General features: G+C 44.4%; 1 protein-coding gene across 1 annotated transcript; it reads left to right on the top strand.

The window, feature by feature from the left end:
- The first annotated feature begins 299 nt into the window (after positions 1 to 299).
- XPA (XPA, DNA damage recognition and repair factor) lies at positions 300 to 22,671 on the top strand. Its single transcript, XM_065549903.1, has 7 exons — positions 300 to 449; positions 916 to 1,067; positions 13,055 to 13,165; positions 16,765 to 16,870; positions 18,459 to 18,624; positions 20,785 to 20,902; positions 22,438 to 22,671. Exons 2-7 carry the CDS (start codon positions 926 to 928, stop codon positions 22,584 to 22,586), a joined length of 792 nt encoding a protein of 263 aa, XP_065405975.1. The 5' UTR covers positions 300 to 449; positions 916 to 925; the 3' UTR covers positions 22,587 to 22,671.
- The last annotated feature ends 282 nt before the right edge of the window (positions 22,672 to 22,953 follow it).

Below are 22,953 nucleotides of genomic sequence, written 5' to 3' on the forward strand. Positions count from 1 at the left end.
ACGGGGGGTAGTAGGAAGTGTGTGGTGTGGGGAAGGTGGGAGGGCCCCACGGAGCAGTAGGGGAGGAGAAAGCGGGGGGGGGTGGCTCGCTGCGCGGTTGAGGGGAGACGGAAGGTGGGGCTGGAGGCAGGTCTCCCCAAGTGGTGTCTGGGAGGGAAGCAGGGCCGGGAGGGGTTCCCCGGACGGGGGGGGGGAGAGGCAGGGAGCCCGCAGGCAGGAGGGGGAGCGAGGCCGCTCCCGTTCCGCCTGACGCCGCCTGAGGCGAAGGCCGCCAAGAGAAGAAGACGCCGCGCGCCTCTCGACTGCCCGGCACTAGCGCTGCGCGCGCCGGGCATTGCCCGCCCCCGTCCTTTTGGCGCATGCGCAGCAGCGGCTCGTCGCTTTGGGGAAGGTGCTGTTGGTGGCCGCGGCCTGAGGCCGGGGAGTGCGCGCTCCCTCCCCCCCGCCAGGTGATGTGCGCGAGCTGGCCGAGTGTTGTGGGGCGGGGACTCTGGAGGGATGGGCGGCCGGGGAGTGGGGAGGGGGCTGCTGGGTCGGGAGCGATGGGCGGGGGGCTGCTGCGTCGGGAGCGATGGGGAGGGGGCTGCTGGGGCGGGGAGCGATGGGGAGGGGCTGCTGGGTCGGGAGCGCTGGGCGGGGCTGCTGGGTCGGGAGCGATGGGCGGGGGGCTGCTGCGTCGGGAGCGATGGGTGGGGGGCTGCTGGGGCGGGGAGCGATGGGGAGGGGGCGGCTGGGACGGGAGCGATGGGGAGGGGGCTGTTGGGACTGGAGTGGAGAGGAGGGGGCTGCTGGGCATGAGGGGGGGCTGAAGGAGGAGCGTCCTGGGGCCACTGTGTGAGGAGGCCCCCCAGGGAGGGCCAGGGCTCTGTGGGCGGCTGCTGGTAGGCGCTGACATCTCCCCTTTCCTGACTGTAGGTCACTGGCCATGGAGGGCACAGGGCCTGCGGGGGAGACGCCCCCACTCTCTGCGGCCATGCGGGCAAAGATCGAGCGGAATCGCCAGCGGGCGCTGATGCTGCGACAGGCCCGCTTGGCTGCCCGGCCCTACCCTGCCGCCCCCAGCGAAGGTTTGCTCTGACCCCTGACCTCTTCTTGGCCTGTTTCCAGGCTGTGTGAACTGAGGGCCAGACTGTCCTGGTGCCTGTGGTGTTGGCCCACAGTAGGTAGCATCACCTGGAGTGCACCACAGTCACCAAGCGCAGGTCCTTGTACTGTGTAAATGAAAATGGTTACCGTAGCCGCTGCAAAGGCACCAGCTGGGTCCCAGCATGCCTTGTTCCATCCTGGTAGTCTCCACTCTGATCTGAATGGTGCATGGCATGCTGGAAGCTCTGGGGCCTGCCCAGAATAACAAGTTAGTGCATTGTGTAGTTAAACAAAACTTGATGAATCACTTGGTGATTCATAGAATATTAGGGTTGGAAGGGACCTCAGGTCATCTAGTCCAACCCCCTGCTCAAAACAGGACCAATCCCCAGACAGGTTTTTGCCCCAGATCCCTAAATGGCCCTCTTAAGGATTGAACTCTCAACTCTGGGTTTAGCAGGCCAATCCTCAAACCACTGAGCTATCCCTTATCCCTATTTTGTTCATTCCCTCTGGGGCACCTGGCCCTGGCCCTGGCCACGGCCATGGCCACTGTTGGACGGCAGGATACTGGGCTAGATGGACCTTTGGTCTGACCCAGTATGGCAATTCTTATGTTAAAACAACCTGCAAGTTAAAGCCAACTGATATTGATGTTAGTAGTACTGAGTCATATTGGCTTCTATTCTAAGAAGCAATGAATCATGGGACGGGAAATACAAATGGTTGACAAATGGAAAAGGCCAAAGTTGGCAGGGCAAATTGGTTTCTAAGAAAGTAATGCTTACGACTGAGAATTTAATTGATTAAAACTAAGAAAAATGAATAAAAATTATTATCTTATTATGGCCAAGCCTGGATAAAACTGATTACACTGCTCTACAGCCAAAATGCTTCTGAAATAAATGTAGTCAAACTTTACTAATTCTGGGTCACTGAGAATGAAAATGATGCTTAAAATTGTTGATTGGCTCTAGTTTTCAAGATATGCTATCGGGTCAGTAAATACAACCTTTGACTTAGGAATGGCGGAGGATAAGTGAGTTATAAAGGGAAGGGATCTCAGATTAAACCAGAAATGACTAAAATACATCTTTGACTGGATCTATGAATAAATCTATGACTGGGTTTGGACAGTACTTGCTTTTTAGGCAAAACAATGAATGATGCAATCTGAAGCTGGTATTGCGTCATACATGATATCAATTGCATCATGTTATTCCTAGAAGTCATGGATGATGCAATCATAACGAAGCTTACATCACTCTGCTGAACAAATTCTGCTGAACAAATTGCCCTATATCAGCTCTAGAAATCATACAGTGTCGTGCTCTCTTATTTGTCAGTGTTTGATTTTGCAAAGGGACACATTTCTGTTTAGCCAAAGTGAGCAGAGATGCCTCGTACTTGTGTGAACAGTGCAGATAACTTCTGCTATGTTTGTGGTGAAGTGACTTTTGCATCACAAAAGCGCAGTATAACCACTATGGTTAAGAAAGCCTATCACCTTTATTTTGGCTGCAAAATTGGAGATCAGGACAAGAGGTGGGCTCCACACATATGCTGCAACACTTGTGCAACAAATCTTCGCCAGTGGTTGAACAGGAAAAGGAAATCTATGCCTTTTGCAGTGCCAATGATTGGAGAGAGCCAACAGATCTTACCAGCAATTGTTACTTCTGCATGGTGCCTCCAGTTGGGAAAGGTGTGTCAAAGAAGAAAAAGTGGACTGTGCATTATCCAAACATTCCATCAGCTATACGCCCAGAACCCCACAGAGAAGGACTGCCGGTTCCTGATGCATCAGAATCATTCTCACTTGAGTCAGACGAGGAAGAGGATGAAACTTCTGGTCCTGAACCATCAATGTTACAGGACCCACATTTTCTCCCATTCTCCTCCTCTGAACCACACCTCCTAACACAAGGTGAACTGAATGACCTTGTCAGGGATTTGGAACTACCCAAGAGTAAGGCAGAGCTGTTGGGCTCCAGACTACAGCAGTGGAATCTCCTGGCAGGTGATGTTAGGGTTTCCATGTTCCGTGACCGTCAAAAGGATCTTGTCCCATTCTTCTTCATGGAAGGTGATCTTGTAGCCTGCAACCCTCAACATCGTTCACAATCCAGATGAGTGGAGACTGTTCATTGATTCATCGAAGACGAGTCTTAAAGCTGTTTTACTGCATAATGGCAATGTTTTGCCATCAATTCCAGTTGGTCATGCAGTCCATATGAAGGAAACCTATGACAACATGAAACAACTTTTGAGGTGCATAAACTATGACCAACATCAGTGGCAGCTTTGTGGTGATTTGAAGGTTGTTGCTCTCTTGCTTGGTCTGCAGACTGGATACACAAAGTACTGCTGTTTTCTCTGAGAATGGGATAGTCGTGCAAGAGATTCCCACTACATCAAGAAAGATTGGCCACTCCGACAGTCATTGGAGCCTGGGAGGAAAAGTGTTCAGCATCCACCTCTTGTTGAATCAAGGAAGATTTTGTTACCACCCTTACACATCAAGCTGGGTCTGATGAAGAACTTTGTCAAGGCCATTGACAAAACACAAGCAGCTTTCAAGTACCTCCGTGGAAAATTTCCAAGGTTAAGTGAAGCTAAGATAAAGGAAGGTGTCTTTCTTGGTCCTCAAATTCGTGAACTTCTTCGAGATGATGCATTTGACCATGCACTGCGTGGCAAGGAAAAGACGGCATGGAAAGCCTTCCAGTTAGTGGCAATAAATTTTCTCGGAAACAACAAGGCAGACAACTACAGGTTGTTGGTGGAAAACCTCCTCAAGGCATACAAAAGCCTTGGTTGCAACATGTCACTAAAGATACATTTTTTTGCACTCTCATCTAGATTTTTTTCCACCGAACTGCGGAGCAGTGAGCGATGAGCACAGCGAGCGATTTCACCAGGACATTGCAACAATGGAGAAACGCTATCAGGGCAAATGGAGCCCGTCAATGCTTGCAGACTATTGCTGGACAGTGACAAGAGATGCTCCATTTAATGAATACAAGAGACAAGCCAAGAAGCGCTGAGTAGACACTGAATAGGACTAAACTATGTACATAATAGTTTTTTCCCTTTTGTTTCATAATAAATTTTATTTATATAACCCTTTTGCTGATTTTTAAAGTGTTACATAAACAGGACAGGTGAAATATTATCATGTAAAGCAACCATAAACGCATGAAAAGACCTAGGTTTACAATTTATGATTAAAACTCTACTATCTATACAATATACATAGGCATACAATGTAAAAACTTAAATATCTTAGAAACAGTAGCCAATCAGTTGTTTTAATTGTCATATTTGAATTCAGCACATCAAAATATATAATAAAGAGCACATTTTATCTCTGAAGCAGACGACTTCTCAAAAATTGTAGACCAGTGTTATTCATACTCATTCTATGAACCTTTCGTAATCTGTTTTTTCCCATTTGTGAAAATACTTCAGAAATATGAGTTTACCATGTCATTTAATATATATTTTTAAAAGTAGCATTATCTTTTTATTTGGATCATAGAATACAACAAGAATTTACAGGCATAATTTACACTAACTTAAAATGTTTTGGAGAACAAAGGTGTCCAGTTTGTTGGTTTTTTGTTTTTTGTTCATTTGTTTTTTAAAAAGCCCAAACATTCATTTGTTGTGGCAACTTGTGCTTTATGAACTTTATGGGTTTTCTGTTATATAGCTGACAAATAGGAAAAGTCCATCTGGCAAATGTTAAATCTTCTTATATGATCACATAGTTCAACGTGCATTTATTTTGCTGTAGAATTGACTTCTTTCAAAAGGCTTTTCAGCTTCACCTTTTTCTAAAGCTTTTGCACTCTGGCTCCCAAGTATAGAAGAGTGCTTTGTTAGATTTCTGCTTTCTAACACACACCTCTCTGTTTGTTTCATTTAATTTAGGTAAAGCATGCGTTTTATAATCTCTGGACCCATGCGTCACAGGCATTAGGTATAGCTAAGGTTAAGATTTTGTCACGATTATTTTTAGTAAAAGTCAGGGACTGGTCACGGGCAGTAAACAAAAATTCACAGAAGCCCTTGACCTGTCCCTGACTTTTACTAAAAATAACCGTGACAAAATGGGGCTGATGGGGTATGAGAGCCCTAGCCCAGCTGCAGGAGGGAAGAGGGAGGTCCAGCAACCAGGGTGGATAAAAATCAATGATTTTAAAAAAAAAATCAGATTTTTTTAATTTAAATCGGATTTTTTTGATAAAATGCTTTTTGAGGAAAAAACCTATATAAAGATAGTTTTAATTAAGATACATTATAGCTCAAAGATATCTCATCGTGGAATAGGGATTATAAATACTATAGAATTAGAATGAGACAATATATTCACGTAATGTTTAAGAAAAGTTTTGTAAATGAGTTCCAATAGTTCATGGATTAGGGACTCAATTTTATGGGGTTCCAGGGGCTTCTGTATAGATTATTTAGGTTCATCTTTCTATCTACCCAATTGGACTCAGTGCTCAGTCTAAAAGATACCATCAGAGATGCTTAGTTTTGCAGTTCTTAAACTGTGGATTTGTGTCTCCAGAGATAATATGCTTGTTAACAGCAAAAATGTTTTTAAATAAATAAATAATATATAGAGGTGAGAAATAACAGACCTCAACTGTATTGTCCCTCTGCAAATTTGTGTACACAGAGTCAATCCCTTACCTCTCTCTAAAAGTGCAAAGTTTCAAAAAGTTCAATGAATAGAAGATTGTTGGGGGCGGAATAGATCTGGACAAGGAAAAGAAGTCTGGGGATAAATGTGAGAAGGGAGGGCCAGGCAGTAGAAACAAAAGTGAAACTGTTTGAGCAGCATATTCCATAAGTCTTGAGGTTTGAGATCTTCCATACCATTCTCTCACTAGAAGGGAAAATCTGTAATGGTAGCAGGCTGTAAAAGAGACCCAGTTTGGGAATATTTGAATGAAGTTCCTCTGGTGGGTGTCACGGAGTATTGGGGGACTCAGGGCCCTGCACCCCCGGCTTCCTGCGATTCACCATGACTCTCAGCCAGCCAGTAAAGCAGAAGGTTTATTTGGATGACAGGAATACAGTCCAAGACAGGTCTTGCAGGCACAGACAACAGGACCCCCTCAGTTAAGTCCAGCTTGGGGTCCCAGGGCATCCCAGCCCGCCCCCCTTCGGGGGGGTCAGAGCCATCTCTGTCTCCCAGCCATCTCTCCAGCCCGCTTCCAGCACACTCCCCTGTCAGCATCCACAGACCACAGTGAGAACAGGCCCAGTTCGTCACATCTCTCCCCCCTTCGAGACCGAACTGAGCAGGGTCACTTTAGCCAGTGACCCGGGGAAGTTCGAACCTATCCCCGTTCCCATGGATGCCCCCGCATCCCTCCCATTCCTTGGTGAGAATTACACCAGGCCCCTCCAGTTTCACGCCCCCCCTTAGGTTGGGGTGCTTGATGGCACTCGCAGTTCGCATGTGGGAAGGTTTATGCGGCCTGTGCCCTTTTCCCACCCCCATACCTCTGGGGCTCCAACTGGGCTGTGGTCTTCTCCCAGCACTCCAGTCTGGAGGTCTGTGCTTTGGGCTCTCTTGGTTTAGAGCCGCCCTTTTTACCTTGGCCACCCTCCGGAAAGGCTCCTCTATGCTGGGCAAGGGTCCTAAAGCTGTTTTCCCCTTGTCCCAGGCCTTCCTGCCCCTCTGACAGGGGTCACAGGATCGGCAGTACTGTCGGACAGTAACAAAGACCCCAGGCCAGTAAAAGCTCCGTAGCAGCCTCTGCTGGGTATGCCAGGTTCCCTGGTGCCCTGAGAGAGGAATGTCATGGGCCCGGCACAGCAGCTGGCGGCGATACTTCTGGGGTACCACCAGCTGCCTCCTGATCCCCCCTGACTCCATTTTCCCTGGGGGAGCCCATTCTCGGTACAGGAACCCCTTCTCCCACAGGAACCTTTTCCGGCCACCTCGTCCCATGGTCTGTACCGCATTGAGGTCGGCCAGGTCCCTTATCTTCCGCAAGGAGGGATCTCTCTGTAACTCGGCCTGGAACTCAGCAGCTGGGACAGGGATGGCCACCTGCTCTTTCTCGCCCGCTGGGTCCGAAGCTGCAGCCTCCCTGAGCCGTGTCCCTGGGCGTTCCCTCCCCACCAGGTTAGGGTCCTGCGCCTCAGGCAAGGCACCCCCCTCAAGGCCAGGGCGCAGTGCCCCTCGCCGGCTCTGACTGCGGGTCACAACTAAGGCGGTCTGGGGGCTGCTTGGCCAGTCCTCTAGGTCCCCCCCCATCAACACCTCAGTGGGCAAGTGGTGGTGCACTCCCACGTCCTTGGGGCCCTCCTTGGCCCCCCATTTCAGGTGTACCCTCGCTACGGGAACCTTGAATGGGGTCCCGCCCACCCCGGTCAGGGTCAGGAAGGTGTTGGGCACCACCCGATCTGGGGCCACCACCTCGGGCCGGGCCAGTGTCACCTCTGCGCCCGTGTCCCAGTATCCATAAACTTTCTTCCCATCCACCTCCAGGGGAACAAGGCACTCGCTCCGCAGGGACAGCCCCGCGCCAACCCTGTAAACGGAGAACTTTGAATCCGGAGCATCTGGCCCCCCAGAGAAGCTGGCCTGGGGCCCTTCTCTTTCTTGAGCAGTTGATAAGCTGCCAGCCCCTCTTGCGTGAGAAGCCTGCCCCTCGTCCGTCTGGGCCTCTACCAAGTTAACCCGGTGCGGGTTCGGTCTGCTCAGTCTGTCCTTGAGCTTGGGGCACTGGGCCCGAACGTGGCCTCTTCGGCCGCAGTAATAGCAGCTCAGGTCCCGTGGGTCCCCTCGAGCCGGTCGGTTGTCCCTGATGCTGGGCATTTCCCGGGGGAGGGGATTCCCAATATTCCCCCTTTGGGAGGTCCCAGGGTGACTCTCTCTCTGCATCGCGGCGGGCCTGTTCCTTTGGGGCTCCTCCCTGCCACCCCCTGACCAGCTCTTTACAAACTCATCAGCCAGCTGCCCGGCGTGTCGCGGGTTCTCTGGCTTTCTGTCCAGCAACCACAGCCTCAGGTCAGATGGGCACCGCTCATACAGTTGCTCCAGTACCAGCAGTTTAATCAGGTCCTCCTTCGTCTGGGCCCCACCAGCCCACTTGCTGGCGTATCTTTCCATGCGGGCGGCTAGTTGCAGATATGAGATCTCAGGGGTTTTATCCTGACTCCGGAACCTTTCCCGGTACATCTCAGGAGTCAGCCCAAACTCTCGTAGCAGGGCCTTTTTGAATAGTTCGTAGTCCCCTTTCTCTGCCTCTCCCAGTTGGCGATACAATGCCACGGATTTGGGGTCCAGTAAGGGGGTAAGGACCCGGAGTCTGTCCGCGGGATCAACCCGGTGCAGCTCGCAGGCCGTCTCAAAGGCCTCCAGGAAGTCATCCATGTCCTCCCCCTCCTTGTATGGGGCCATGATGCACTTATCAAAGCTCCGTGCAGTCCTGGGTCCCCCCTCACTCACCGCAGCCGGGGGTTCGCTGCCCTTCAATCTCGCCAGTTCCAGGTCATGCTGACGCTGTCTCTCTTCATGCTGTCTCTGTCTCTCTTTCTCCTCCCGTTCATGCTGACGCTGTCTCTCTTCATGCTGTCTCTGTTGTTCACGATCCTCCAGCTCCCTCAGTTTTAGCTCTTTCTCCCATTCCAGCCAATTCCGCTCCACGGATGCCGAACGTCGCCGGGAGGATCCTCTGCTGGCCGGCGGGCTTCGCCGGGGGGACCCCCTGCTGGCCGGGGGGGGTCACGGCGCCTTCGGTATTTGCTGGGCTCCTCCCCACCCTTCCCCTAGGCATAGGAAGGAGGGGTCTCGGGAAGCCCTCAGCAGCCGGCTGACCACTCCCAGCTGGGACAGACACTGGTGCCTGCGCTGCATTTGCCAGGCTGCTTCCCTGAGACACAGGGATCAGTTCATTCGCGCGATCTTCCGCCTCCAGCTGGGCAATGAGCTGTTCTTTGGTGAGCCTCCCAATGCGCAGCCGCCTCTGCTTGCACAGCTCCACCAGGTCGCTCTTAAGCCGCTTGGCATACATCTTCCTGCTGGCCACTCACCGGCCTGTGCGCTCACAGCTCCCCACAGTTCCCAGGGGGACCCCTAGTGTGCCAGCCCTTCTCGAGGTCACCACCTCTCTGCCAGGGTCGAGCTGCAGACTCCTCCGCCCCTGGGACCACTCGCTGCGATCCCCCCGGGGGACCCTGTTACTGCAAAAGTCCTTCTCACTGGTCACACACTCCCAGGGGTAATAACCGTCTCTCTCCCACTCTTCAGCGTGCCTGGTCCCCGTCAATCCCCCTTCGTTTTACTGCTCCCCAGTCACTTACTGCAGGAAGCGCCGTCCACGGGGTGCAGTAGATCCCACCGCTGCCACCAGTTGTCACGGAGTATTGGGGGACTCAGGGCCCTGCACCCCCGGCTTCCTGCGATTCACCATGACTCTCAGCCAGCCAGTAAAGCAGAAGGTTTATTTGGATGACAGGAATACAGTCCAAGACAGGTCTTGCAGGCACAGACAACAGGACCCCCTCAGTTAAGTCCAGCTTGGGGTCCCAGGGCATCCCAGCCCGCCCCCCTTCGGGGGGGTCAGAGCCATCTCTGTCTCCCAGCCATCTCTCCAGCCCGCTTCCAGCACACTCCCCTGTCAGCATCCACAGACCACAGTGAGAACAGGCCCAGTTCATCACATCGGGTAAGACAGGCATATGTGCAAAATGCAAACAGTGCAACAAAGAAATACAAGGCCTGGTTGCCCGAATGAAATACCATCATGAGAAGTGTTCCTTCTCAGGAGGAAGCTGCGTTAAAGATGATGAAAGGAACATGTCTGAACATGCAGGATCTTCAGGTTGGTAAACTTTTTTTTATTTCATATTTCTTTCTTAAGGACTGCCTGTCTTCCTTCTGGACTATTCTTGAATTCTTATGTTTGAGCAAAAATATAGTTGTTACTCTATGGTACTATCATTTCAGATGCAGTTGTGATAAAAAATAAGTAGCTGAAATAGGCAGAACTTCCTTTTATAATGTCACCTTTAAAGTAGTGCTGAGTTTCAGTGAATGCAATGAGCAATATTAAATGAGCAGTATGGTGGTAATAATTAAATAACTGCATTGACTTATTTTGTTTAGGAGAATCCATCCTCAACATACAGGATTCTGAAGACTATCCACCTTCAAGATCACCATCATTTTCTATAGTTCCAGAGTTATCTGCCAATGATAGTGTTTCAGTCACATCACGTATGTCACATAGCCACAGTATATCACCTGTAGCAAAAAGAAAAAAAAATCTCCATCATCCAAAAACAACCATAGATAAGTTTGTGATAAGAACCAGCAGATTACAAAAAGATGTAATTGATGAAAAAATTACCCGGTTTGTTTATGCAACAAACTTTCCTTTCTGTATGATTGAGAACCCACACTTCATTAACGTGGTTCAGTCATTAAGACCAGGACACCGTCCACCCAACAGAGCAGATGTCACAGGCAAATTGCTGGATAAAGTGTATGAAAGAGAAATTGAGCAGTGTGCAAAAGGTCTAGAGGGTGAAATTGTTAACTGAGTCTTGATGGGTGGAGCAATGTCCACAATGATCCTGTTGTATGTGCTTGTGTGACAACAGAAGAAGGGAATGTCTTCCTTACAGAAACAATTGATACATCAGGAAATGTACACACTTACAAGAATACTTACAAGAAGAAGCAGTAACAGCTATAACAAACTGTGAACAAAAATTCAAATGTCTAGTACACAGCTTGGTCACAGACGATACTGCATATGTATCCAAGATAATAAAAAGACGATTTCAAAGAGAGTCCCAAGCTAATAACATACGGTTGCGGTGCTCATTTGATGCACCTCCTAGCCAAAGACTTCAGTGTTTCAGAAATAAAGGCTAATGTTGTTGAAATTGCAAAATACTTCTGTAACAACCACTTTGCAGCAGCTGCTCTGAAAAAAGTGGGAGGAACCAAGCTAACTTTCCCACAAGACGTGCGATGGAACTCAGTAGTGGACTGTATATCAAGAACTGGCCTAATGTGATGACAGTTTGTGAATAAAATTGTGAAAAAATAGATGGCACCGTCACAGCCAAAATTCTCAACATTGGGCTTAAGAGAAATGTTGAACGCATGCTGAGTACCCTGAAGCCTATTTCTGTAGCCTTGAACAAAATGCAGGGAAATAGCTGTTTTATTGCTGATGCTGTTGAAATTTGGAAGGAACAGAGTGAGATCTTAAAATGAGAAATATGCAATGACAGAGTTAAATTACAAGCATTAAAAAAACGAATGGGACAAGCACTATCTTCAGCTCATTTTCTTGCAAATATTCTCAATGCTCGGTACCAGGGTCAAACCTGAACTGCTGAAGAAGAGGAGTTGGCTATGACATGGACATCCAGCAATCATCCCTCCAGAATGCCAACTATAATAAACTTCAGAGCTAAGGGTGAACCATTCAAGAAATATATGTTTACTGATGATGTTTTAAAGAAAGTGACACCAGTGAACTGTCGGAATTCACTTAAGCACTTGGATTCAGAGACTGTTGAAGTGATAATCTCACTTTTAACAGCAGTAGCTTCTTCTGCTGGTGTAGAAAGAATATTTTCTTCCTTTGGACTAATTCATTCCAAATTGAGAAATCATTTGGGACCTGAAAAAGTAAGAGAGCTTGTTTTTCTTTTCCAGATTATGAACAAACAGGAAAATGAAGACGACTGAGTTAGCTGCAGAAGCCAATATTTTAAGTTTCTCATGTTGACCTGGCTGACATAGTCGATTTAATTTTTGTGTTTTTTTTTAAATATCACATTTAACTATTTTAGTTAAAAACAATTTTTACAAAAGCAATCCTGATTTTAAAAAACTTGAATGTTTAACTAAATTCAAAAATTCATGTTTGTTTTTTTAAAATATTATATGTTTGCTCTTGAAGAAAAAAATCCAGAATACATCACGTTGTTGTTTTAGTTAAATAAAACAATTTAAATGTCTGTCTGGTGGTGATCTCCTCCTAATACAGCATGGCAAGAAAATCCTCCAAATATTAATGATTAACCTGTTGAACTGGAGATAATTCACCTCCCAATGACTTCATAAATATCTGTTTCAATTACCTTTGGAAAATGAAATAACCAAACAATCATTCATTTCCTGATATAGCTGTAAAACTAATCTGAAAAGTTTTCAAAATAAATCACTTCAAAAATGTATAGTGTGTACCTTCTAAAAATGAAATCTACATCTATCTCTGAGTAGCGAAGAATATGTATTAAGGTTATAACAACCAACAAGAATGCACTTTTATGTAGAAATCCATGATTAAATTGAGTCTTCCTGACTAGTGATTTAAATCAAATCCACCCTGCCAGCAACTGCTGTCCATGGTGGCTCAGCTGCAAGGAACCCCTGCCACCTGTGGTGGCTCAGAGCTGCAGGTTTGATGGCTTGGAGCTCCGGGGTTCCTTCGCCGACCCCGGTGGCTGGGAGCTGCGGGGGAGGGCTGAAGCGGAAAATGTCACAGATCTCTGGAAGTCACAGAAATTGTGACCTTCATGCCATAATCTTAGCCTTAGGTATAGCTTTCAAGAACAGTCTTCCACCAAGTTTGGTTCTTTTGTTGCTTTCCTTGCTCTGCAGTAACAGATATAGTGCAACCTATACATGTGTATTTTCCTTTGTACAACAAATGAATTCCCTTCAGCTGTTAGAAATCTGCCCTTGGAGTTGAATGATTCTCCACGTACCCTGCATGTCCTGGTCTCCTAGATCTAGGAGTTGTACTGACAGTGTATTTTGAAAGCAGAAAGATCTCCATGCTAGCTCATGAATGTTGGATGTGAAGGCCACATTTTGTAAATTAGTTTTGCAAATAATTTTGCATTTACATTGATGCATGCAATTCTTTTAGCCTTTAAATATGTTGACTTCTCTTGTTTGTCTTTTCAGGAAGTGCTAAAGTTAAAGCACCTCCAAAGATAATTGACACAGGGGGAGGATTCTTTCTGGAAGAGGAGGAAGAGGAGGAACACAAGGTTGAGAAAATTGTCCATCAGCCAGGTAACATGATTAATTTTGCAGAAAATGGCTATACTGGTCATTTATAGTTAATATGAACACACTATTAAAATGAATAAGCTGCTCCATTTTGTGGCACGCTAGCTGAACAGGAATTATGAAAAGTCAGCAATGGCTTCAGAGAAACCTGAAATACATTTGTGTGAAAAATGTGGCTTATTATACGTCCTTATGTATGGAAAGCTACTGGTTGGTAGTGAAAATGGTCATGTATTTTTCAATAATTAACCAGACAGACACTTAATTTAAGATAAATAAATGTCTGATGGGGGAAGGTGAGGATCTAAGTAACAGAATCTGTACAGTCTACACTCTTCTGGGTGCTTACAATTTTTACCTAATATATTCTGATTCCTCATTCTCTAGTAACAAATACTGATGCAACAGTCCCCTGCTATATAAAAGGTTTGAACACACTGGACCAGATCCTGAACTGGTGCAAATCAACATCTCCATTGATTTCAATGGCATTGATAAACTGTACAGTTAATTGCTTGACCACACTTTGGTTTGTTATTTTGTTAAGAAATATATTTGAGACCAAATAACCGTCAGACAGGCTTAATTAATACAGTACAGGAAAAAGGTTCTATATGATGCCAGTCTCCAAAGAGCAGACTTGTGCAGCAATGTTATGGTGTGCTCCCCAAAGTTACACCTCTAAAGCAATCCTTTTATACACTAAATTGTTGATCAGTAAAAGGTGTGACGGGTTGGACCCCTTGGGAAGTCACCTGATGTGCTGAGATACCACTGAGTCTACCTGTTCTGCCACCATGGGCCCCCTTTACCCTGTCTTGCTGAGCCAGGCTCTTAAAACCTCCTCTAACAGACACACGGGCAGGGCCACACCCAGCTGCAGATCAGCTCTGGGAAGACTCAGTTTAAGGGACTTGCGCCAGCACTCAGATGTCCCCCTCCCTTGGAGTACAGACCCAAAGATATATTCTATTCACCTCTTCCCTCAATGTGGAAGAGGGTATGCACAATTCCCTTCCCCTCCCCCCGGATAGCAATCACATAAACTGGGTTATATTATAAACCAGAAATAAATGTATTAACTATAACAGGTATATTTTAAATAGTTAAGGTGGTAGCAGACAGAACAAGGCAGATTACTAAGAAAATATAACAGAGCACGCAAACTAAGCTTAATACACTAAAGAAACTGATTACATGTATCAGAGTAGCATATACATGCTACTCCTGTTCTTTTTGTGATTACATGTAAGTTCTCACCCTAAATGTGGTTCTAATAATATTCTTCACAGGCCAGACACCCTTCCAGCCTGGGCCCAGTTCTTTCCCCCAGTTCAGTTTTAGTTGTTTGCAGCAGTCATCTCGGGTTGGGTAGCGGGGGAGAACTGACTACCTCAGTTACCTCACTCCCCACCCTTAAATAGGATTTGCATAAAGCGTGAGTCCTTTGTTTCCTAGTTTGACCCCCCTTCCCTTACAGTGGAAAGTTACAAGAAGTCTCTGGTAGTGTTTTAGCATCAGGTAACAAGACCACCTGACTCTGTACAAACTAATGCATACAAATAGGATAATCACATTCAGTAAATCATAACCTTTCCAATGATATCTCACATGAGCCATCTTGCATAAAGTATATCTTATGTCATAGTCACATCATAAGCATATTTTTATAAAGAATATGGAATGACATCACAAAGGGTACCATGTACAGTATTTGAAACTGGATTTAATTAATTAGCTTTCTACCTTGTTTGTTTCTGGTACCATGGTGTAGCCTTTTATCTTTTGTTCTGACCGTATGCATTCCAGGTACTAAGGGCCATAAAGACACCTCTTAGGTTTTAGTGTGGGTAACTCCTTTCCTGCTGCTCTGATGAAATAATTGTATGTCCAGATACTAACAGTTTTCCTATTTACTGAAGCCAAGGCTTACTTCAGCTAATGCAAGGTGTTATGGGATACTTACATAAGTGAAGAGGATTATGGTATAGGCCAGTTTAGGTAATATCACTGTTATAATATTTGTGCTTAATGTTATTGGTGTGTCTTGCATACTAATATATATATAATATATATATATATAATCTTCTGTTAGTCTCAAAGGTGCCACAGGACCCTCTGTTGCTTTTTAATATATATATGGTGCAGATAATACATAATCTCAATAATATTTATATACTAACCAGCATATATTAGTCAACAATGGGGCTGTACCAATTTATTACAGCTGACGATCTGATCCATGGTGTCCAGTAGTACCATTCTGGCAGTTGATACTTGTGGGAGTACTTGCTTAGGAGTGAAGTCAGCATTGTGTCCCATTACATAGTTAACAGCACTTCTTGTCAGTCACAGAAAGGGTGCTGTCTCAAGAATGATGGATTCAGGCATGAGGAAGTGGCAGGAGCAATAGGGAAGGGCCAAGTCCCCTGATAGAAGGTAGGCTATCAGGCGGGGAATGAAACTAAATGACAAAAGTGAAGAAGGGTGGGATGGGTGCTATTTTCTTGGCTGTTAAAATGCTTCCAGATTGCATCATTTCCCCACACTTTTCTGGGGAGGATCCCATGCATGTTCTTTTCAGCCCTACCTGCATTTTCTCCCTTCCCACATCTAAATTAATGAATAAAAACCTCCAGCAAAACCAACTTCTTCCTTTGTTATCTTCTTGCTTCATTCCATTCTGAATCAGCTGCAGGGCAAGTAATAACCTACAGGGCTTTGCCACTGAATCTCAGCTGTCAGTCGTGCTGCCCCAGATGCTCCAATATTTAAAATTTCAATAGTTGGGATATGGGCATCTACACTTCCGCCATTGCTGTTCAACCACTGGTAACTTCACTGTATTATTGTCCTAATAAAAATAGCTTTATACTGTTACTAATTAGTGGGAGTATGGTTTAATAATTACACAGCCTAATGCTAGAACTTGATTTTGAGACATGCTGAGCACCTACACTTTCCAGTATAAAATGCAAATTGTGATAACATTTAATTTTTGCCAGGTTAGGTCTGCTATAGATCTGAGTCTATAATTAGAATTGTCTGATACTTGAATGTCAACACTTCTAGGGTTTAAAAAAAAAATAAAAAAATCTAAAATATAAAGCTCCTCATTTGGCCTGAAGCAAATAGAAATATATTGAAAGTACTGTATGGTTAACTTTATGTTCTCCCACTCTAACCTGGTGCCATGTTAAGGGAACACTTCCCATATCTGACCTATCTGTAACAATCTAAACCAGAACCCCTTCTTGCAAGCTGTGAGTGTGCACGTGCACACATGCATACACTTCGAATGTTGAAATCGGAGAACTCCTTTTTAGAACTTTTATTCTTGGGATCTGTTACTTGTTATTTTGAAAGATAAAATGGCTTCAGTGGGACTCCAGACAGACAGAGGTCCATCTGCAAGGATCCAATTGCAAGATCATAGCCTTAGTTTGTTCTACAGAATTTTAGAAAACTCTTCAGAAGGGAAAACATGAATAGTGCATATTAAATATACGATATAAAAGCAACATTGTAAATTAATGTTAAGCTCTAGTAAGATCAACCCCAAATACTTTACCTAACTCAAATTATTTGTTCCCTTCTATTAGGACCTGTACTAGAATTTGATTACCTTATTTGTGAAGAATGTGGCAAACATTTCATGGACTCGTATCTCATGCAGCACTTTGATTGGGCAACATGCGATAATTGCAGGTATTGTAAATAATGGGCAAAAACTGTTTGGTAAATTATTAAATTAACTTAACTATTATTTTACTAGAATAAAAATTTGATTTTAATGATTTATACAGTTCTGTTGTAAAAACACATTTACATTAAAGGGCTATCAGAGGAATGTTATTGAATAAGATATTGTCAGTTGGAAAATTCTATGAATGGAATTGAATAAAGAAGAACAGGAGTACTTGTGGCACCTTAGAGACTAACAAATTTATTAGAGCATAAGCTTTCGTGGACTACAGCCCACTTCTTCGGATGCATCCGAGGAAGTGGGCTGTAGTCCACGAAAGCTTATGCTCTAATAAATTTGTTAGTCTCTAAGGTGCCACAAGTACTCCTGTTCTTCTTTTTGCGGATACAGACTAACACGGCTGCTACTCCGAAACCTGGAATTGAATAAGTTTGTGTTTTTCACAGTGGAAGTGCAAAAGAACCACATCTTTCACACATGCCTCTTAGTGCATGATGTGAAAAAAATACATAGTATGTTAGAAATGTATAGTCTCTTTACTTTACAGCATTCATATTGCATTGTTTAAATATGGTAATGGAGATTATTATCCCATCAAGATTATTACATATGTTCAAAGCAGTGAAATTAGTAAATAACAGATCAGTCATGCAAAGATCTATTTTTAAAAAACCACTGTGGTAGAAAAAGTGTTCAGCTATTTAAATAGTCAAATTAAACAAGACTTTTTATAGCTTCTGTAAGTTGGAGTAGATCTGTGATGGGGATGGTCAACTGAGTTAGCCCTAAGTATGTCTTTTAAATGTTGAAAACTGAATATTGAATAAATAGTTTTTGATGTGTTTATTTATTGGATCTTGTAGACATCACCTGATTGAATCTGACTGAATCCAGTTTTTTTTCCCACTGACATATGGCAATTTTTAAAATTTCAATATATCTATATATTTGTAGCAAATTGGGGAATATATTAAAATTATCTCCCTGATAAGGATTTAATTTATGTAATCATTTGGGCATATGATAAAAAGATTCAGGTGATACTTTGGATCAAGACAGGTGAAATAAATTTTTCAGATGCTCACTAGTACCTTGTGTAACCAGAATGTTCAATTGTCTCATTACTTATCCAATAAAAAATAAACACTTTTTTATTAAACCTTTTGCTTTATTTTATTATTCCTTGTGCATGCCAAATGTCTTGCATTTGAAAACTGCTTTGGTTGTATAATTTGTATTTGAAACAATGAAGATTTGAAAATATAGTATCCAATTATCCCCTCTTCTAGGAAAAACCTGTGGTAGGAGACAAACTCAGGTAGAAACTTTGGGGTGATTCCGGTAGGAGCCCATTCTCCTTTTCCCCCCCACTCCCCAAAAAACCCCCAAAACAAACAAAATAGAGGGGTTTCTAAATTAGTGCGTTGATATTGGAGTTCAGGAGGACTACTCGCATGACTAAGTTTGCAAGATCAAGGCCCACATTACAGTAGGGATGTAAGGTGCATTGTACAGTACATAATGAACTTTAATATTAGCCTGTTACATAATGCTTTTCACCTGTCTCTTTTAAAAAAAAATCTGTTTCAGAGATGTTGAAGGTAAGCATAAGCTTATAACAAGAACTGAGGCAAAGCAAGAGTACCTTCTTAAAGACTGTGACTTAGATAAGAGAGAACCGGTGCTCAAATTTATTTTGAAGAAAAACCCTCATAATTCACAGTGGGGTGACATGAAGCTTTACTTAAAATTACAGGTATGAAAATGTTTGTAAATTTTTCAAAATATATGGTCCTTTTTTGCATTTTCATGACATTATCACTACCATCCATAATTTAATCATTGTGGTACTGAACTCAGAATCTTTACCATTTAACAAAACTAAATACGTTGTACAGTGCATGCGATAGAATTTCAGTTGTCCCTGAAATAAATGGGAAAGGTTGAGTTTCTCCTATTCAGTAAGGAAGTTGTTTAGTGATAAGTTGTTGACTGAACTAGTATGTTGCAGAGGAAAAAATAACTTTTCTTTACTGACACAGAATCTGTATGGATCTGTTCTTTGAGTAAAAACATTTGCAACCCATTTGAAAAATATCAAGTTGCTTAAAGACATGTACATCTTAGAAGAAAACAACTGTCTTGAAATATGTTGGATCAGTATTTTGATTCCCTTAGAAATATAATTCATGCCTTAATATTCTTAAATGTGGATGTGTGAGAAATCAATTAGAGTTGGATTAGGCCCTTAATTAGTAGGTAATACTAGTTTTCCATGCATGAAAATCCATTTCAAACAAAGTAACCTCTCTTTTGTTTTATAAGGAAGCTTTATTAATGTGTGGGAGTGTCACAGGGTGCTCTACTCACAGCTGGGTGGCACCCCTTTCTGGCAATTCTGGGATTAGCTCCACCAGGTTCAGCGCCCCCTTTCCAGTCTTCCACTATTGTTGCTCTCCTCCCGCTCATGGAGTCACAGTACAGCTGCTTCATGACTCAGCCCTCCAGTCAGGTCACACTGTGATTTCCCCTTCCACAGGAGTTTTTCAAAAATCTCTGTACAATCAGCATCAGGCAGCCCTCATGCATGCTTCCCTGACTATGGTCACTCCCACAGTGATTCAGGCAGTCTTCCCCTTCACTGCTTTTAGCAATACCAATCTGCAGTGGATGGTATGGGAACCCAGGCCCACCCTCTATTCTGAGTTTCATTCCAGGGCCTTATAGCAAGCAGTTAAGGTCTGGGTCGTCACCAAGCCTACTGCTCTCTTCCCTAAACTACTTCCTACTATGTTTCTTTAAACTCTTTTTTTCCCCCAGCCTTCTAGTCAGACCCATCTCTCTCAGGCCTACTCGATAAACCCTTCCTCACAGATTCCTGTTCCCCCTTCCTTCTCCCTTACGGCAGGGAGAGCGACTGCAGGGTTCCTCCCTGTTGCCAGTCTCCTGGCTTTATAGGTGAGCTTCCTTCTAATTAGCACCCTCTACATCAGGGGTGGACAAACTTTCTGGCCCGAGGGCCACATCTGGGAATAGAAATTGTATGGCAGGCCATGAATGCTCACAAAATTGGGGTTGGGGTGCGGGAAGGGATGAGGGCTCTGGTTGGGGGGTGCAGGCTCAGAGGTGGGGCCAGAAATGAGGAGTTCAGGGTGCAGAAGAGGGCTCTGGGCTGGGGCGGGGTGAGGGGGGTGAGGGCTCTGGTTGGGGGTTTGGGCTCTAGGGTGTGGCTGGGAATAAGGAGATTGGGATGTAGGAGGCTGCTCTGGGCTGGGACCGAGGGGTTCGGAGGGCAGGAGGGGGATCAGGGTTGGGGCATGAGGAGAGGCTCGGGGTGGCGCTTACCACAATGGCTCCCAGAAGCAGCGGCACATCCCTTCTCCAGCTCCTACGCTGAGGCATGGCCAGGCAGGCTCCGCCCCTGCAGCTCCCATTGGAGCGGGGCCATTGGAGCGCGTAAGAGCTGGAGGGGGGCCATGCCGCAGCTTCCGGGAGCCACGTGGAGTGGCCCCCGACCCTGCTCCCTGGCTGGAGCGCTGGAACAGGGCAAGCCCCAGATGCCGCTGCCCAGCGGGAGCTCAAGGGCCGGCTTAAAAAGGCTGGCGGGCCGAATCCAGCCCACGGGACGTAGTTTGCCCATCCCTGCTCTACATAGCCTAAGTCTCCCCTCTGTGCAGCTTAATTGGATGATTGGGCCCACTTGGCCTAATTCAGCTCTTTCAGGGTGTGCACTCCACGCACTGCCGTCACAAGGGTCACAGGCAAAGAGGGAGCTAGCCAGGTGATGGAAGAGGGATTGTTGGTGGGATATAGCAACACAATAAAATTGTGTAAAGGAGAGTTCTATTCTAAACTAGAGCAGCTTATCTTTATCATTTCAGGGTAAAAAGGAATACACTTGTGGTCTATCCCGTAGGTAATAAAACGTTCGCTTGAAGTTTGGGGTAGTGAAGAAACGTTGCAAGAAGCAAGAGAAACCCGCCAAGATAATAGAGAAAAGATGAAACAGAAAAAGTTTGATAAAAAAGTTAAAGGTAAATGGTTAGAATTTAAACTAAGTTTTTTTTTTTAAGGTTTATTTTTTATAGGCTATCAAATAAAACCAGGTAGTAATTATTTGCTTCTGGACATGGAGAATTAGTGTAAATAATTTTTTACTACAGCTTCAGCTAGAGTAGTGTCTGTCTGTATTCATATTTATTTCCACGTCTAGTGATGTAGTGGGAAACTGACACTTTAATAATATGGCCAGATGAAAATTTTCATAACCATTAGAAATGTGGACACAACTTTGATAGTTTGGTACCACTGTTGTCTTGTTTATGTTCCCTGATGTACACCCACAATATATCATAAAGCTGCCTATCCAAATAACTTTTTCCTCACTTTGTTTGAATGAGAACATGTATTTTGTCTCCAGGAGCCTATTTTTGCCATTACTTATATGCATGCAGCAATATCAGTGGGAATTGATTGTATATGAAAGCTGAACTTAATCTGTAAGGTACAACATGCCTTTCCTTCCCTATATTTAGAACATTCAGCTCTGCAGTTTTTACTCGGCTGCATTGTCATTCTAGATAAATAAATTGAATACCTTGCAGTTTAATATCGAGGGGAAAGATGTTAATAACAGAGATCCAGTTTGAAAATATATTTTAATGAGACGATAGTGATGTAGGCTTCTTAATAGCAGTATAATAAGAAAAAGGCTATACTGGCATGTTTGGGTTTCCTTTACAGTATCTCTAATTTTGAGGCTTTATGCAGAGGTCCTGAGGTGGATAAGAGGTATTATAGGTCAGGACTGAGGCGTGATGAGGAATTTTACAAAATTACTCCTTTTAACTCCAATTTACCAAATTAAGTAATTCCAGGAATAAACTTTATAGGTAGGTAATGGGGCCTCAAATACTCACAACCAAGTCTGGCATATGAGATCACATCTTGGTTTTGTAAATCAAAAAAGTCAAAATTAAACCCTGGGCACCTGGCAGCTTTGAGGACTCCTATGTTTAGTTTCACATAGCCTCACCTATTTTATTACAAAAAAAATACCACACAGCCTCAATAATAAACTTGGAAGAATAACTAACCCGAATGCTCTTTCAGAGCTATTGTGGTCTCTTCATACAAGTAGTCCGTGTGGCTTGAATGGCAATACTTGCATGAATAAGGCAATCAGAATTTGGCTCTAGATATGTTTCAGAAACAACAGACATTCTCTCAGAATACATAAGTAATGTGAGTCTCCCTAAATACTGAGTTTCTTGTCCCTTAATCTGTTGTGGAATATCAGGGTTGGAAGGGAATATCAGGAGGTCATCTAGTCCAACCCCCTGCTCAAAGCAGGACCAATCCCCAGACAGATTTTTGCCCCAGTTCCCTAAATAGCCCCCTCAAGGATTGAACTCACAATCCTGGGTTTAGCAGGCCAATGCTCAAACTGCTGAGCTATCCCTTCCCTTTTGTTTGTTCTCTTCCCAAAGGTGTTTATCTTTAGTGCTGACTCTTTTTTTTAAATAACTACCATTTATTTACCATAGACTTGGTTTACATTTTTCATCAGAGCTCCGTCGAGCTGTTAGGAGCAGTGTGTGGAAAAGAGGAACAAGTTCCCACCAGCATGAGTACGGACCTGAAGAAAACATTCAAGAAGATACATACAAAAAGACATGTACTATATGTGGCCATGAATTAACATATGAGAAAATGTAATAGCCCTTGATTGATTTTACATAAAATGCACCTTTTGTAATGTTAATATTTTGTATCAAGTAAAATAAAAATGATTGAGAGTAAATCTTTGTGTGGGATTGCAGAGAAAACAGTACTCTTCAATCACAGAGGGATCTTTTAGACAAAATGGGTGATTTGTGACAAAACCCAGGGCTTAAATCAAGGGGGTTTGATGAGTGGTCATCTGGCTGTTGGGGCTGTAATTTAAGGGTATGTCTACATTGCAATTAAAAACCCATGGCTGGCCCATGCCAGCTGACTCGGGCTTGCAGGGCTCGTGCTAAGGGACTGTTTAATTATGGTGTAGATGTTTTGGCTCAGGCTGTAACCCCAGCCTGCATGTTTA

The sequence above is a fragment of the Chrysemys picta genome, chromosome 6 (assembly GCF_011386835.1).
Source record: "Chrysemys picta bellii isolate R12L10 chromosome 6, ASM1138683v2, whole genome shotgun sequence".
NCBI classification, from domain to species: Eukaryota; Metazoa; Chordata; order Testudines; family Emydidae; genus Chrysemys; species Chrysemys picta.